General features: G+C 46.9%; 1 protein-coding gene across 2 annotated transcripts; it reads right to left on the bottom strand.

Moving 5' to 3' along the window:
* Positions 1-7550: 7550 nt before the first annotated feature.
* Positions 7551-13625, bottom strand: LOC118655172 (natural cytotoxicity triggering receptor 1-like). Of its 2 annotated transcripts, XM_036306691.1 has the most exons (7): positions 13508-13625; positions 13396-13431; positions 12903-13184; positions 10464-10742; positions 10157-10207; positions 9061-9108; positions 7551-8361 (listed from the first exon to the last, which is right to left on the bottom strand). In XM_036306691.1, exons 1-7 carry the CDS (start codon positions 13539-13541, stop codon positions 8183-8185), a joined length of 909 nt encoding a protein of 302 aa, XP_036162584.1. In that variant the 5' UTR covers positions 13542-13625; the 3' UTR covers positions 7551-8182. The 2 variants fall into 2 exon arrangements, with proteins under 2 accessions (XP_036162584.1, XP_036162585.1); XM_036306692.1 differs by lacking the exon at positions 10464-10742.
* Positions 13626-15700: the final 2075 nt, after the last annotated feature.

The following is a 15700-nucleotide window of genomic DNA, read 5'->3' as shown; positions in this document are numbered from 1 at the left end:
GAAGGGAGAGGAGAGAGAGAAACATCCATGGGAGAGCAAAATATAGATCAGCTGCCTCTTGCATGCCCCCTAATGGAGGTGGAGCCCGTAACCTGGGCATGTGTCCTGACGGGGAATGGAACCGGCAACCTTTTGGTGCACAGGATGATGCCTAACCAACTGAGCCACACCAGTGAGGGCAATTTATTATTATTATTATTATTATTTTTTATCTTTAAATTCTTTATTAGTTAAGGAATTACAAATATGTCTCGCCCCATTAACCCCCAGAGGGCAATTTATTATTTTTTTTAAAATACTTTGATTTTTTTTTTTTTTTTTTTTTTTTTTTACAGAGAGGAAGAGAGAGGGATAGAGAGTTACAAACATTGATGAGAGAGAAACATCAATCAGCTGCCTCCTGCACACCCCCTACTGGGGATGTGCCTGCAACCAAGGTACATGCCCTTGACTGGAATCGAACCTGGGACCCTTCAGTCTGCAGGCCGATGCTCTATCCACTGAGCCAAACCGGTCAGGGCAAGGGCAATTTTTAATTTTTTTAAATCTTCACCTGAGGACATGCTTATATTTTTTTTAAGAGAAAGGAAGATAGATGAGAGAGAGAGAAACCAATGAGTGAGAAACGTAAATCTGTTGCCTTCCACAACCTTGCTGATTGGGGATCTAACAGGAAACCTGGGTATGTGCCCTGATCAGAATCAAACCCACAACCTTTCAGTGCACAGGACGAATTGCCAACCAACGGAGCCACATGGTTCAGGGTGAACCAGCATTTATCAATATGCCCCAAAGCTAACTTAGCATAAACTTGATGCTTGGCATACTTAGTCTAGGAAAAAATATTATGACATTGATGATTGATTTTTCTCCCCCTGTTTTTCTGAGCCACCTCAGGTATTTCTTGGCCTAATAACTTAATAGTAGCCCCATAGGTTGACATGATTGGTGTAGTTTATGATTTTCTAATGCAGGAGTTGGTAAGGTTTTTTTTGTTTTTGTTTTGTCTATAAAGGGCCAGATAGCCAATATTTAGGTTTTGCAGACTACATGGTCACTGTGACAACGACTCAACTTTGCTGTTACAGTGCAAAAGCAGCAATAGACAATACGATAATGAGGGGGTGTGGCTGTGTTCCAATAAAACTTTATTTACAAAAACAGGCAAGGGGTCAGATTTAGCTCATGGGTCCTAATTTGCCCAGCCCTGCTCTAATCTATCCTGTTATTTTTCAATCCTCACTTGATATTTCACTGATTTTTAGAGAGGAAGGCAGACAGAGGAATATGATCGGTTGTCTCCCATACTCACCCCAGCTGGGGATCGAACCTGAAACCTTTTTGGAGCATGGCATGATGCTCCAACTGAGCCACCTGGCCAGAGCTAATCAATTCTGTTATTGATGAAGCACAGATCTGATCATATCACAGTTGGCTTTAAACTTTCAATAATTCCCTGTGTGCAACCCATTCCCCAGGAGAACACAGCCTCTGTGATCCACAACCTATTGCTTGTAATTCATAGAAAAGCAGCAAAGCCACTTCAGAACATCCTTTAAAAAGTAAATTCAAAAAATTAAATTCATTGAGCACTAATTCCTAGACACTGACAAAAGTGAGTCATCTCTATTTTCCCTCAAAAATTTTTTTTGTTAATCCTCACCTGAGGATATATTTCCATTGACTTTTTAAAAATTGTTTTATTGCTTAAAGTATTACAAAGAATATTATATATGTCTCCTCCTCCCCCTCCCCTTGACATTCCCCTGGCCTCCCCTACCCCCCAGTGTCTTATGTCCATTGGTTATGCTTATATGCATGCATACAAAGTCCTTCGGTTGATCTCTTACCGCCCCCCCCCCCCACGCCCCAACCCTCCCCAGCCTTCCCGCTGTAGTTTGACAGACAGTCTGTTTGATCCTGCTCTGCCTCTGTATCTATTTTTGTTCATCAGTTTATAATGGTCTCTATTATCCATAAATGAGTGAGATCATGTGGTATTCTTTCATTGACTGGCTTATTTCACTTAGCGTAATGCTCTCCAGGTCCATCCATGCTGTTGCAAATGGTAAGAATTCCTTCTTTTTTACAGCAGCAGCATATTCCATTGTGTATATGTACCACAGTTTTCTAATCCATTCATCTGCTGATGGGCACTTAGGCTGTTTCCAGATCTTCGCTATTTCCATGGATTTTTAAAGGAGAGTGGAAGAGAGAGGGAAAGACAGAAATATCAATGTGAGAGAAACACATCGATTGGTTGCCTCCTGCACGAGCCCCAACCAGGGCCCAGGCCAGGAGGGAGCCTGCAACTGAGGTATGTGCCCTTGACCCAGATCAAACCTGAGACCCTTTGGTCTGCAGGCTGATGCTCTATAAACTAAGCAAACCCACTAGGGCTTCACCAAGGTTCTAAAAATTATACATTTTTATTGATTTCAGAGAGGAAGGGAGAGGGAGAAAGAGACAGAAACATCAATGATGAGAGAGAATCATTGATCGACTGTCTCCTGCATGCCCTACACTGGGGATCGAGCCGATACCCAGGTATGTGTCCTTGACCAGGAATCGAACTGTGACCTCCTGGTGCATAGGTCAACACTCAACCACTGGGCCACACAGGCTGGACAATTATTATATTTATCAATTACAGGTGATATTCAGTATTTTATATTAGTTACAAGTATACAACATAGTAATTAGACATTTATATAACTTCTGAAGTGATCCCCTCCCAATACTTCAAGTATCCACCTGGCACCATACATATTTTTATGACAATATTATTGACTACTAGAGGTCCAGTGCATGAAATTTGTGCACAGGTAGGGTCCCTAGGCCTGGCCGGTGATCAGGGCTGATCTGTGGGGCAACTGGTGGGGCAATCAGAGGGCCCCCGTTGGCACCCACGTTGGCTGGCTTGGCGCCACCCTCTCACTGGCCCCACCGCCCCCACTGCTGCTGGTTGACTCCCTCTGGGGGGTGACCAGTGGGATGATCAGGGGAGCCCCTGCTGGTACCCACCTTGGCTGGCCTGGGGCCTGTGGGCAGCTCCTGCATTGATATCTGCCCCTGGTGGTCAGTTTGCATCATAGCGACCGGTTGTTCTGCTGTTTGGTTGATTTGCACGTTAGGGTTTTATTATATAGGATGTTCCCTCTGCTGTATTTGACACCCCCCGTGACTGTGCTGTAACTGCTAATTTACATTCCTTAATCCCTTCACCTTTCCCACCCAGCCCCCAAAAGCTCCATCCCATCAGGTGGCTGGCAGTCTGTTCTCTGTGTCTATGAGTCTGTCTCTACTTTGTTGGTTGGTTTAGTTTGTTCCTTAGATTCCACATGTAAGTGAAAGTATATGGTGGTTGTCTTTCTTTGACCAGCTGTCTCCTCATTTCTCTTCCACATCTCTTAACCTTCCACATTTTTCCTTCTGTGCTACATGTTGTGGGTTAAACATCACATTCGTGAGCTGAGAAAGAATGACCCAAGTGGAAGATAAAGGCCCCTTTCTTAACTCAAGTACGGAAGTAGGCAGGCTTAATTTAGCTACTTGTGGTTCTCAAGTGAGGACAGTTTTGCCCCAGAAGGGATACTTGGCAATGTCAAGAGACTGTGTGTGTGTGTGTGTGTGTGTGTGTGTGTGTGTGTGTGTGTGTGTGGCAAAATACACAGAACATCAAGGTTACTGTTTTAATAATTTTAAAATGTACTATACAGCATTTGGTGTATTCACAATGCTGACCACAGGGTGGGGTGGTGATCGGGGAGGAGAGGCAGAGGTGGGACATTCCATCATAGGGGGGACAGGGGAGGGAGGAAGAGGTGGGACATTTCATCATAGACCACGGGGGGGGGGGCAGTGGGAAAGCAGAGGTGGAACATTCCATCATAGACGGGGGTGGGGGTGGGAGAACCAGTAGATCCACTGCTCAACTTCCCATCCTAATGCAGTCCTTAGGGTCTGGCTAGAGCAGCGGTTCTCAACCTGTGGGTTGCGACCCCTTTGGCGGTCAAACGACCCTTTCACAGGGGTCGCCTAAGACCATCCTGCATATCAGATATTTACATTATGATTCATCACAGTAGCAACATTACAGTTATGAGGTAGCAATGAAAATAATTTTATGGTTGGGTCACAACATGAGGAACTGTATTTAAAGGGCCAGAAGGTTGAGAACCACTGGTCTAGAGCAGGCCTAGTACTGTTCTGGGACCCAGGCTCGCCTTCTGGACCTCTCTCTGGCCCAGTGTTTCTCAGTGGAGGGTGATACCAGTCTCCCCCACGCCCAGCTCAATGCCTGGAGACACTTTTGGTTGTCACAACTGGGGGAGGAGAAGGTCTTGGCGCCTGCTGGGTAGAGTCCAGAGATGTTGCTAGACACCCCACAATGCACAGTACAACCCCCTCACCCGGACAGCAAAGAATTATCTGGTTCCACATTTCAGCAGTGCTGAGGCTTAGCAACCCTGGTTTAGCCGACTCTTTGCCAGAAACTAAGAACCACCTGGGGCCACTCAATGTGGGCAAAGGCAAGCTTTCAAGTCCAGGGCGATTCTCCAAACTCAGCTTAGAGCGAGACACCCCTGTTTTCAGAGAACTCTGCATTAGGGTCTGTGCCAGTGAAAAGAGGTAAAGCAAAGCTGGAAGAGATAAACAGACTATAAAAAAGTTCTCTACCCGGCCCTGCTGACCTCTCCACTCACCTCTCACAAGGGTTCTCCCAGCTCCCTGTGCTCCAGCCGGGCTGGGCTGCCTGCTCTTTCCCCGAGGGTGCACTGAATGCAGGCTCTGCCCTTGCTGCTCTCTGCCTGGTGGTGGGTGTTCTGGGTGTCACTGCTGTGTCTCACACCACCCCTTCTCACACAGGCACTGCCTCCTCACCTCCTGTTCTCTGACCAGATTCCATGCAGGCTCCTCCCCACTAGGTGTGCCTTCTCCCATCACCCTGTCTACATCCTTCTAAGCCAGTGGTTATCTGGGGCATGATTTTTGTCTCCAAGGAGACACTTGGAATTATCCAGAGATATTTTTGGCTGTGACAGTTGGTGGGGGTGTATGTGTGCTCCTGGCATCTGTTGGCTGGAGGACAGGGATGCATCTTGACATCACACAATGCTGTGGAATGAACTGTGTGTCTCTCCCCCCAGCCCCAAATGCACATGTTGAAGCCCTAACCCCCCTCGTGTGACTGTGTGTTGAGATAAGGTCCATTTAGGAGCTATGAAGGTTAAAGGCGGTCATAAAGGTGAGGTGCTAATTCAATAGGATGGGTGGCCTTATGAAAAGAGGAAGCCAGACGAGATTGGGCACGTTCAAGGTGCATATAAGCATAACCAATGGACACAGACACCAGGGGGGTGAGGGCATGAGCAGGGTGGGGGGTGGAGTGGGGGAGCAATGAGGGGATAGAACACGTCTGTAATACCTTAGTCAATAAAGAAAAACAATGTAAAAAAATAAAAAGAGGAAGCCAGTGGTATCTGTCTCCAGGTGTGTGGATGGAAGAAAGTCCATTCGTAACTAAATCAGGGAGAGCTCTTGTTTTAGGTTTATTGCTTTTAAAATATATATGTTTTTATTGATTTCAGAGAGGAAGAGAGAGAAAAACATCAATGATGAGAGAGAATCATTGATCGACTGCCTCCTGCACGCCCCACACTGGGGATCGAGCCCGCAACCCAGGCATGTGACCCAACGGGGAATGGAACCGTGACCTCCTGGTTTCGTAGGTTGATGCTCAACCCTTGAGTGACGCTGGCTGGGCTGTGTTGATTGTTTTAATATGTAGAAATATCTATGGCAAATACTTCACCCCCAAACTAAAAAATGTAAAAGTCAAGGTGCAAAAGTGAATTTATTGACTTGGGCTCCAGTGAAACCAGGAAGACCTTTCTTACCAGAAACCCAATGGGTCAGCAATTTGGTCTTGGATATATATCTATCTATATCTATATCTATATCTATATCTATATCTATATCTATATCTATATCTATATCTATATCTATATCTGTATCTGTATCTGTATCTGTATCTGTATCTGTATCTGTATCTATATATCTGTATCTGTATCTGTATCTATATCTATCTATATCTATATCTAATCTATCTATCTATCTATCTATCTATCCATAAATGGTAAAGTGTATCATTTCCTTCTGATTCGTGTGACACATTTTTCTATCAGTGACCAGAAGCACAAGCGTAGGTACAGAGAACAGAGCAAAGTGACCGAAAACAGGGTGGGAATTTTTACAAGTGGGAGGGACACCTTTGTAGGTGGAAAGATGACGCATTCAGGTTAATTTTGGGGGAAAAAAAGCTGATAAAAATAACCTGAAGGTCTGGCAAAAACAAAAAACAAAACAAAAAAACACACAAAAAAACCACACAAAAAAATCAGGGTCAGAGAAACAGATCGGGGCATTCATCTTGGGGAAAGTGAAACCATGGGCTTCAATGAGATCAACCCAGACACGTGTCCAGAGAAAGAGGGGAGCCTGCCAGTGAACCCCGAAGCTCCAGCGTTGGGGAGGCTGGAATGGATGGTGCAGGAGCCGTCGGAGAATGAGCAACGAGCAGAGAAAGGCAGTGAGAGCCGAGGAGGAAGTGGTCGTAGACAGCCGGCCGGGGAACAGAGATAAAAGCCTCAGACATGGCCACATGGCAACGTGTCCACGGCAAGTTCCAGGAAACCCATTAGTGTTTGTCATGAAAACAGCTTCGGAGGAAGTGGGGGTGAGAAACCATTTTCCAGTGGTTGGGGAGTGACATGAAGGGGCACAGCCAACTGGGGGTGTGGGTCCTTTCTCAGGGTAGTCGGGCTCCATACACAGGGACCTGTAACACCAGGGAGACGGGCGTTCTCCTGCAGAATTGACTCCATGTCTGAAGCTTTAACTCTTGCTTCTTTTTATTGAAAATAAGAATTATGACTATTATTATTTAAATGAAGAGTTCTGCAAGTCCCCCCTTGCATTTCCTGTAAAAATACCTCACCTTCTTTTTCTTATATAAAAATACTTTATTGGAACATCAAGTCCTTAAAGCAGTTACAGAAAATGGGAAATGATTGACATAAAAACACTTGCTAATGTTCCTTATTTTCATCCATTGAATACACTTATATAAAATATGTTTTTATTGGTCTCAGAGAGGAAGGGAGAGGGAGAGAGAGAAACATCAATGATGAGAGAGAATCATTGATCGGCTGCCTCCTGCACAGCCCTGACTGGGGATCTAGCCTGCAACCCAGGCATATGCCTTTGACCAGAATCGAATCTGGAACCCTTCAGTCTGCAGGCTGATGCTCTATCTAGTGAGCCAAACCAGCTAGGGCTGAACCTGCAACCTTCTAATGCAGTGGTTCTTAACCTTCCTAATGCCACGACCCTTTAATACCTCATGTTGTGGTGACCCCCAATTTCATTGTTACAAATTGAACATAATTAAAGCATAGTGATTAATCACAAAACAATATGTAATTATATATGTGTTTTCTGATGGTCTTAGGCAACCCCTGTGAAAGGGTCGTTTGACCCCCCAAAGGGGTCGCGACCCACAGGTTGAGAACCGCTGTTCTAGTGTATGGGAAGACACTCCAACCAACTGAGCCCTCCCGCCATAGCAGATGTTCTATTTTTTTAACAGCTAAGTAATATTCCACAGACTCATTGATAGAGGACAAGCTGACAGCTGTCAATGGGGAGGGTGGTTGTGGGGCTGGGTGAAAAAGGTGAAGGGATTAAGCAAAACAATAACAACAACAACAAAAACCTTACAGACATTGACAACAGTATGGTGATTACCAGACCGAAAGGGAGTGGGGTTGGCGTGGGGGAAGTTAGGCAAGGGTAAAGGAGGGACAAATGTGATGAAGGAGACTTGACTTAGGGTGATGAAAACACAATGCAATGTACTATTGAATTGTACCCCTGAAACCCGTGTAATTTTATTAACCAATGTCACCCCAATACATTCAACAACAACAACAAAATACTGAGAACCTAGAAGAGACAGCGGGATCTGCCTGCAGAAGACATTTAGCCTCTTCATCCCTCCTCCTGCCTGGGTTCATCAAACTCCACGCAGTTGTCCCCTGGTTTCCTTCCAACATAGAGGTCACCCAGCTCAAGGTCAAGGTCAGCATTCAGCTTCACCTATGGCCACCGCATCTCTCGGTCATTCGTCCAGGGCTCCTTGCCATCTGTACCTTCTCCTGCGTTCCTGACTTGAGGCCCTTTTTGTCTTCTTCCTCAAAAGCCGGGTGTGGGCCAGGAGGCACATAAGGGCCACCAGGACCAGGAGGCCCAGGCCGACCCGAAAGAGGTTCTCCGCCGTGTAATCCCAGGGGATCAGATCTGGGGTCAGAAGAATGGTGATCACAGGCAGGAACAGATCAATAGCATCTCATCCTGTCTCCTTCCCAGGCCCTAACTCATGGCCCGCGGACTGCATGTGGCCCACACGAATATTCTTGTGGCCCGGCCAATATAACGGTATGTGAGAAACGTTTTAATAAAAATTTCATAACTTAATTTTTATAATATTCTGTTATACATAATTATTAATAACAAACTACAATGTTCGCTAATGACTGATGACTATAATCGAGTTGCATTCATTTCCCTTACGCGTCTTACGCACAGGCGCACCATTTCTCTCCACTAATACCAGCAGCAAATATTTTAGCAGCTGATGGCCCTGTCATTAGTCTTGGACTGACTTGTTTGGTGTGCACAACAGGAAATATTTCGCTTTTGGAGAACAAAAAAAATTTATTTGCATGACGCTTATGAATTTGTGCCGTTATTCAGTGTCTAGTAAGTTCATGTTCAAGAAAAAAAAATTATTTTTTATTAAAATGTCCTATTATTTTGTGTTAATGATGACTCATTTATTTCAGCCCTTTGTATTCAGCACGTCTCTATCGAAATAAGCCTACGTTTCTATGAAAACTGAAACTTTTGTTTTTTTGTGGCCCACACCCACTTAAACCTTGTTAGCCTTTGAGTTTGACAAGCTTGCTCCAGAGCCTGCATCCCCAGCTGCTTGCTTACCTTTCCGGAGCCCCTTCTTTGTGGTTGACAAGTGGAGTTCCCAAGAGTCTGCAGGAGATAAGGAACGTGGATAAGGGAGGAAAGGAGATGGTGTGGGCCTCTTCCACCCCAGCCTCTCTCCTCCCCTTGGACACACCCCATGGCATCCCAGTGCTTTTCAGGGTCCCCTACCCACCCTCCAGGCCCCAGCAGCTTCATCTGGCAGATGGAATGGAAGAGTCAAAAGGCAGAAGAACAGGAGGAAGAATTCAGCTCTAGGGCTAGGAAGCGAGTGTCTTTATGCCAGGCCTGTCTTCTCGCTGAGCCTCAGTTTCCTCAGTGAGTCAACCTGTATCATTTCTTCTTCCTCACACACAGGAAAGGTCAGGCTTGCCACTTTCTCAAGGTCCTACATGAGCTGCCCCAGCTCCACCCCATCCCCACTGGACATGATTTCCAGTCCCCCTGGCCTCCTTAAAAAATTGTTTTACAAATTTTTGTTTGTTAATCCTCACCCAAGTATATTCTTTCCATTGATTTTTAGAGAGTGGGGAAAGGGGGGAGGGCGAGAGAGAGAGAGAGAGAGAGAGAGAGAGAGAGAGAGAGAGAGAGAAACATCAATGTGAGAGAGACACATGGATTGGTTGCCTCCTGCACACACCCCAATTGGGGCCGGGTATCGAGCCTGCAACCGAGGTCCATGCCCTTGACCGGGAGCTGAACCCCTGACTCTTCAGTCTGAAGGCCTACACTCTAATCACTGAGCAAAACTGGCCATCTTCCTGGAACTGTCTTTCTCCAGAGAGCCTCAGCTTTTGCTCAGAGGCCTCCTTCTCTGTGAGGCCAGCTGAGACAACTCTGCATATTATTTCGACCTGCCTTCCCCATCCATCACCTTAACGGCAAAGTTCTGCTTTGTCTCCTCCCATCCCATCATTCCCTGTGCACGAGCTGTCTGATTGACGGATGCGCTGTGACCGACTCATCATCGGTGCCCTCCTGCTGGAATCCAGGTCACAGGAGCAAGGGCATCTGTGTGGTTGACCGACGGAGCAGTAGGTGATGGCGCTGGGAGGCTCTGAGTCCCTCCCCGCGTTTAGAAGCACCTGTTACTCACCTGGGGAAGAGGGCTGTCCTGTGGATGCCAGGTCAGCGACCCCGGCATCTCCTGACAATGGAGACAAGAAAAAAGAAAAAGTGAGGGTTTTGGGTTCCCTCTGATTTTCCCACCTATTATTTATGCCTAGTCATCTGATATTCTTCCTCACGAACAGTCAACTGGGCCTCAAGGAAATGGACGTGGGTGAGGCATCGCTGGGAGGTACAGAGCTCTCTCTTTACATCATCCCAGCTGGTCCTCATGACGTGTGGGGGTCCCTTGGGATTCCAGAGAGGCCCTGGAGAAACACCGGGGGCGTCCTCACCTGTGACCAGGAGCGTCACAGGCTCGCTGGGGAAAGACCACATGTGCTCGTTATAGGAACCGAAACACCTGTACGTCCCCCTGTGGGCTGGGGTCACGGGGCCCATGGAGAACGCTGCTGGACTGTTGCCGACTCTGCGCCACGGGCGGCTGGCCGTCCCCTCCTTATGCAGAAAGAACGTGGTCGTTGCCGTCTCTAGGTGGCAAGAGAAGGTCACGTTCTCTCCTGGGAGCACCTCGGGCCCAGGGTGAACGGAGAGGGTGGGCCTGTCATACATTCCTGTGGGAGAAAGGGGTTGGAAGGCAAAGGGCGTCTTTATCCTGCCTCCTAGACCTCCCACCCCTTCCCTTCCCTTGTCTTTACTTTTTAAAATATTATTATTATTATTTTTTAATAATCCTCACCCAGTCAATGGATATTTTTCCATTGATTTTTAGGGAGAGTGGAAGAGAGAGAGGGAAAGACAGAGAGAGACATCCATGTGAGAGAAACATATCCATTGGTTGCCTCCTGCACGTGCTCTGACCAGGGCTCCAGCTGGGAAGGAGCCTGAAACTGAGGTACATGCCCTTGACCGGAATTGAACCTGGGACCCTTTGGTCCGCAGACTGACACTCTATCCACTGAGCAAAATCCGATAGGGCCATCTTAACCAAATCCTCACCTGAGGATATGTTCATTTACTTTAGAGAGGAAGAGAGAGAGAGAGAGGAGAGAGAGAGAGAGATTGGCTGCCTACTGTGCATGCTTTGACCAGGAATCAAACTCACAACCTATCTGGTGTATGGGAGGATGCTCCAGCCACCTGAGCCACCCCGGCCTGATTACTTCGAAGTGCACAGTTAGGTGGCATTAAACACATTCATGTTGCTGTGCCACCATCACCCCCTTCTATCCACAGGACTCTTTTCATCTTGCAAAACTGAAACTCTGGCCCCATAACCAACAACTTCCTCTTTCCCCTCCCCTTAGGCCCTGACACACCCTCCCCCACCTCTATTCTCCTTCCTGTCTCCATGAATGTGACTATTCCAGGGACCTCAGAGAAGTGGAGTCAGGCAGTATTTGTCCGTTTGTGATGGATTTACTTCACATGGGTTTCACCCCTGTTGTAGCACATGTCAGAATGTCCTTCCTTCGTAAGTCTGGACAACATGTCCTTGTGTGGATGGGCCACATATGTGTAGAAATATATATTTTTATTGATTTCAGAGAGGAAGTGAGAGGGAGAGGGAGAGGGAGGAAGAAACATCAATGATGAGAGAGAATCATTGACCAGCTGCCTCTTGCACTTCTCTTACTGGGAACTGAGCCTGCAACCTGGGCATGTGCCCTTGACCAGAATCGAACCCGGGACCCTTCAGTCCACAGGCCGATGCTCTATCCACTGAGCCAAACCACATTCTGTTTACCCCTTCATTTGTCGATTGGCACTTAGGTTGTTTCTACCTTTTGGCGACTGTGGACAGTGCTTCCACGAACATGGCTATACCGAAGCCGTCTGTATTCAATGAGCACTCCAGGCAAGTCCACATTGGCCTACGCTTGAGAACACTCCTCAGCCAAAGGGACCCCAAGATTACCCTTTCTTCCTCCTTCCCTCCCTATCACGTTTACCCTGTCCTACTTTGTCAGGCCGCCATTTCCTCCTCATGAGCTACCGAATTGACTTACGCATCCTGACTCTCACTCCAGGTCTGTCTTGGGTGAGAGTCCAAGTGCCGTAAGATCAAGGGTACCTGGTGGAACCTCTCTGGGAGGGGTTCTGTTCTCATCCAATCACTGGCTGATGCTGGGGCTGGGAATGGGGGGCCTCTAGCATCATTTGAAACCAGTGTGAAGGGCCCTCTCAGAGCTAGAGTGCTACATATGCATGGCTGGGTTCAGAGAAAGTATCCCAGTCTCACCTCATCTGCCCAGCCTGTGTCTCTCATCCATCACAGGGGCTGTTTTTTTGAGGACACCCCTCCTCCAATCATCCTTCCTTGCACACAAACATCCATCTCAGCGTCTCTTACCTGAAGAACTTGACCTAAAACAAATCTGATCCTAGAATATAGAGATAACTCTCAAATAGATAACCCTTGTAGGAAGTGATTAGTCGCCCTCCCCCAAGACAAATGGTATTTGAGTGAGGTTTGGAAGAGACTAAAAGAGATGAATAGCCAGGCTGGGGTGGCTCAGTGGCTGAGTGTCGACCTGTGGACCAGGAGGTCATGGTTCAACACCCGGTTTGGGCTAGATCCCCAGTAGAAGTGCAGGAAGCAGCCGATCAATGATTCTCTCTCACCGTTGATGTTTCTATCTCTCTCTCCCTCGCCCTTCCTCTCTGAAATCAATAAAAATATTTTAAAAAAAGGAGAGAGATTAATAAATGATGACACTCCCCAGGATTCAGGCCTAGGAGGAGACTCTCCAGCTAGAGAAGGGGACACTTACCTGTTATCACCAGGTCCAGAGGGTCACTAGGCTCTGACCAGAGCTCCCCAGTTCGGTAGAAGCATGTGTACTGCCCTGCAGTGGAGGAGGTCATGGGCTGGATGGAGAACTTGACTTTGTTCGTCAGCCCAGGGTCGTTCGGTCTCTCCAAGGTGAAGAGTCCCTTAAAATGCAGCTGGTACTCAATGGCCCTGTGAGTTCCCTGGCACCAGACGAACACCGACGCCCCGTTTGGAACCATGAAACTGGGTTTGGCCCAGATGAGGGGCTTTGAGAGGGTCTCTGGAAGGGAATCAGAGGCTGGAGGGAATCCAAAGAAAGTCCCTCCCTACCCCAATTCCTACCCAGCTGCTGGCCAGCCCTCCCGTTGTTCTCAGGTGGAGACAGCGGTCGGCCTCACCTGAAACCCATTTCTGGGCCAACTTCTACACTTTGAACCGCGGACACTATGCCCAGCCTGGGGTGACGCTGGGGTTTTGAAGGGAGGACTTACGGTTCTGGGCGCCGGCCCTCAGGCTCAGATACAGTCCTGGAAGATAGGAACAATGAGCCAGGGTGCCCCACCTGGACCCTGGATCCCACGTCCTGGCCCCATAGGAACTCACCAAGGCAGAGCAGGGAAGGGAGTGTAGATGGCATAGCAGAGTCTACCAGGCGGGCGGGCGGGCGAGGAGCAGCTGGATGGAGGCAGAGCCCAGCAGGCCAGGCAGATGCACAGGATGTGGTGAGTGAGGCCCAGCGCCTGCCCACACGGAGCTCTCATAATGGACTGGTTTGCAAGAAGGCTCTCAGCTCTTCCTCACCTCTGGTCGGGCGGCGTAAGGAGAGGACATGGTCCTCACACCACGTCTGATCACAGCCTGAGGCCTCACCAGACCCTCCGACAATGGTCTGTCTTGTCTGAAACTCGTTTCTGGGTCAACGTCTACGTTTTGAAAGGTGGACATTATGCCCAGAGAAGGTGGTGTTCAAGCAAAAATCTTAGGATTGTTATTATTTTTTTCAATGTTTTGGGTAAATTTTAATTTAAAATAGTGCACTGACCGTTCTGTGCAGAGCAAATTTAAATTCATATTTTCTCCAATAATAAGGAATGCATATTATCTGGATTATAATGATAAATTATATAAAAGAGGTTTTTTTCTTTCTTGGAGTGTTTTATGGCACAAATATGATAAAAGACTGAATATTTAGTGAACTTTGGTAGATTAGCTGACTATTTTTTAAAATTTAAGCTATTAATGCTCAGTAAAACCAATTTTTATCTTTACACTGCTATTTTATCTAATGTACAAAGAATATATAATGTATAAAATGTACCTTGTAGAGAGAGAGATATACAGCAAATATCATATATCAGAAGCACAAAAATTAATAACTTAGTGGTCTATTATTTTTTAAGTTGATTTTGAGAGAGAGAGAGAGAGAGAGAGAGAGAGAGAGATCAATCCGTGGTCCCACTCATTTGTGCATTCATTGGTTGAATCTTGTATGCTCCCTGACCGAGGATAGAACCAACAACCTTGGTGTGTCAGGTCAATGCTCTAACCCAGTGGTCGGCAAACCGCGGCTCACGAGCCACATGTGGCTCTTTGGCCCCTTGAGTGTGGCTCTTCCTCAAAATACCACGTGCGGGTGCACGTACAGTGTGATTGAAACTTCGTGGCCCATGCGCACAAATTGGTTTTCGGCCTAGGCGAGTCTATTTTGAAGAAGTGGCGTTAGAAGAAGTGGGGGGTGTCGGTTGGTCGGGCGCAGGCGGCCGCGAGCGATTCATGCACGAGTTGAGTGAGCCAGTCAGTCAGCAGTCTCATTGTGCAGTGGTTAGTGCTAGTTGTGTCTGCAAATCGCGCGCGGGTGACAAAAGTACCTACTCGAAGCATAAAGTTACCTGTATTTTTCCAACCAGCTGCAAATCCTACAGGTATTTTTGTCATCAATTTAAGAATTGTAATTCTTTTGTGATGGCTTTATTATTATAAAATGAAACATTTTTTTTAGGTGTCCTGTTTGAGATGGCTACAAAGAAGAAGCAAAGAAAAACAGAAGACAAAAACCGTGAATTTAAAGTAGAATGTATCCACCTATATAGTTTAAGTTTAAAAAATTTGGCTCTCAAAAGAAATTTCAATCGTTGTCCTGTTGATATTTGGCTCTGTTGACTAATGAGTTTGCCGACCATCGGCCTAGACAGTCTCCACCACAATGTTTTTACAACATGTGGAAGGAAGGTGTCAGCCCCTTGTGTAGATAACATCTTGCTCAAAGGCTGCCTTGAGGGGAATAAAAGCAAAACAGATATGTTCACTCCTGATTGAACTTGTAGGCAGATTCTGACCTAAAATCGCCAGCTCTGTTCTCCCTGGGTAAAGCGTCGCCTGTTGGATTGCTCCGTCTTGTCTTCCCATAGTGGCATCTCCAATATAGGACTCACCAAGAGTAAGGTTGAGTGCTTCCAGCTAACTTCCTGTTTTGCATGGTTTGGAGACCTTAGTCTTGATGGGTCACAGGAAGTGGTGGGTGAGAAGCCAGGGCTACGCATCAGAGTTTCCATGTTGACCTTATGTAGATAGCGAGAACACAGCTCATGCAGGTGAGAAAGCTGGTTATGTGTGTGGGTTTTTTTGTTGCTGTTGTTAATCTTTACCCGAGGATATTTTTTTCCATTGAGTTTTAGAGAGAGTGGAAGGGAGTGGGGAGAGAGAAAGAGAGAGAGAGAGAGAGAGAGAGAGAGAGAGAGAGAGAGAGAGAGAGAGAGAAACATTGACATGTCGATTGGTTGCTTCCCACATACGTCC

The sequence above is a fragment of the Myotis myotis genome, unplaced genomic scaffold (genome assembly GCF_014108235.1).
Source record: "Myotis myotis isolate mMyoMyo1 unplaced genomic scaffold, mMyoMyo1.p scaffold_m19_p_42, whole genome shotgun sequence".
In the NCBI taxonomy this organism is placed as follows: Eukaryota; Metazoa; Chordata; class Mammalia; order Chiroptera; family Vespertilionidae; genus Myotis; species Myotis myotis.
Note: the sequence above shows the minus strand (reverse complement) of the source record. Positions and strands in the feature narration are given on the sequence as shown.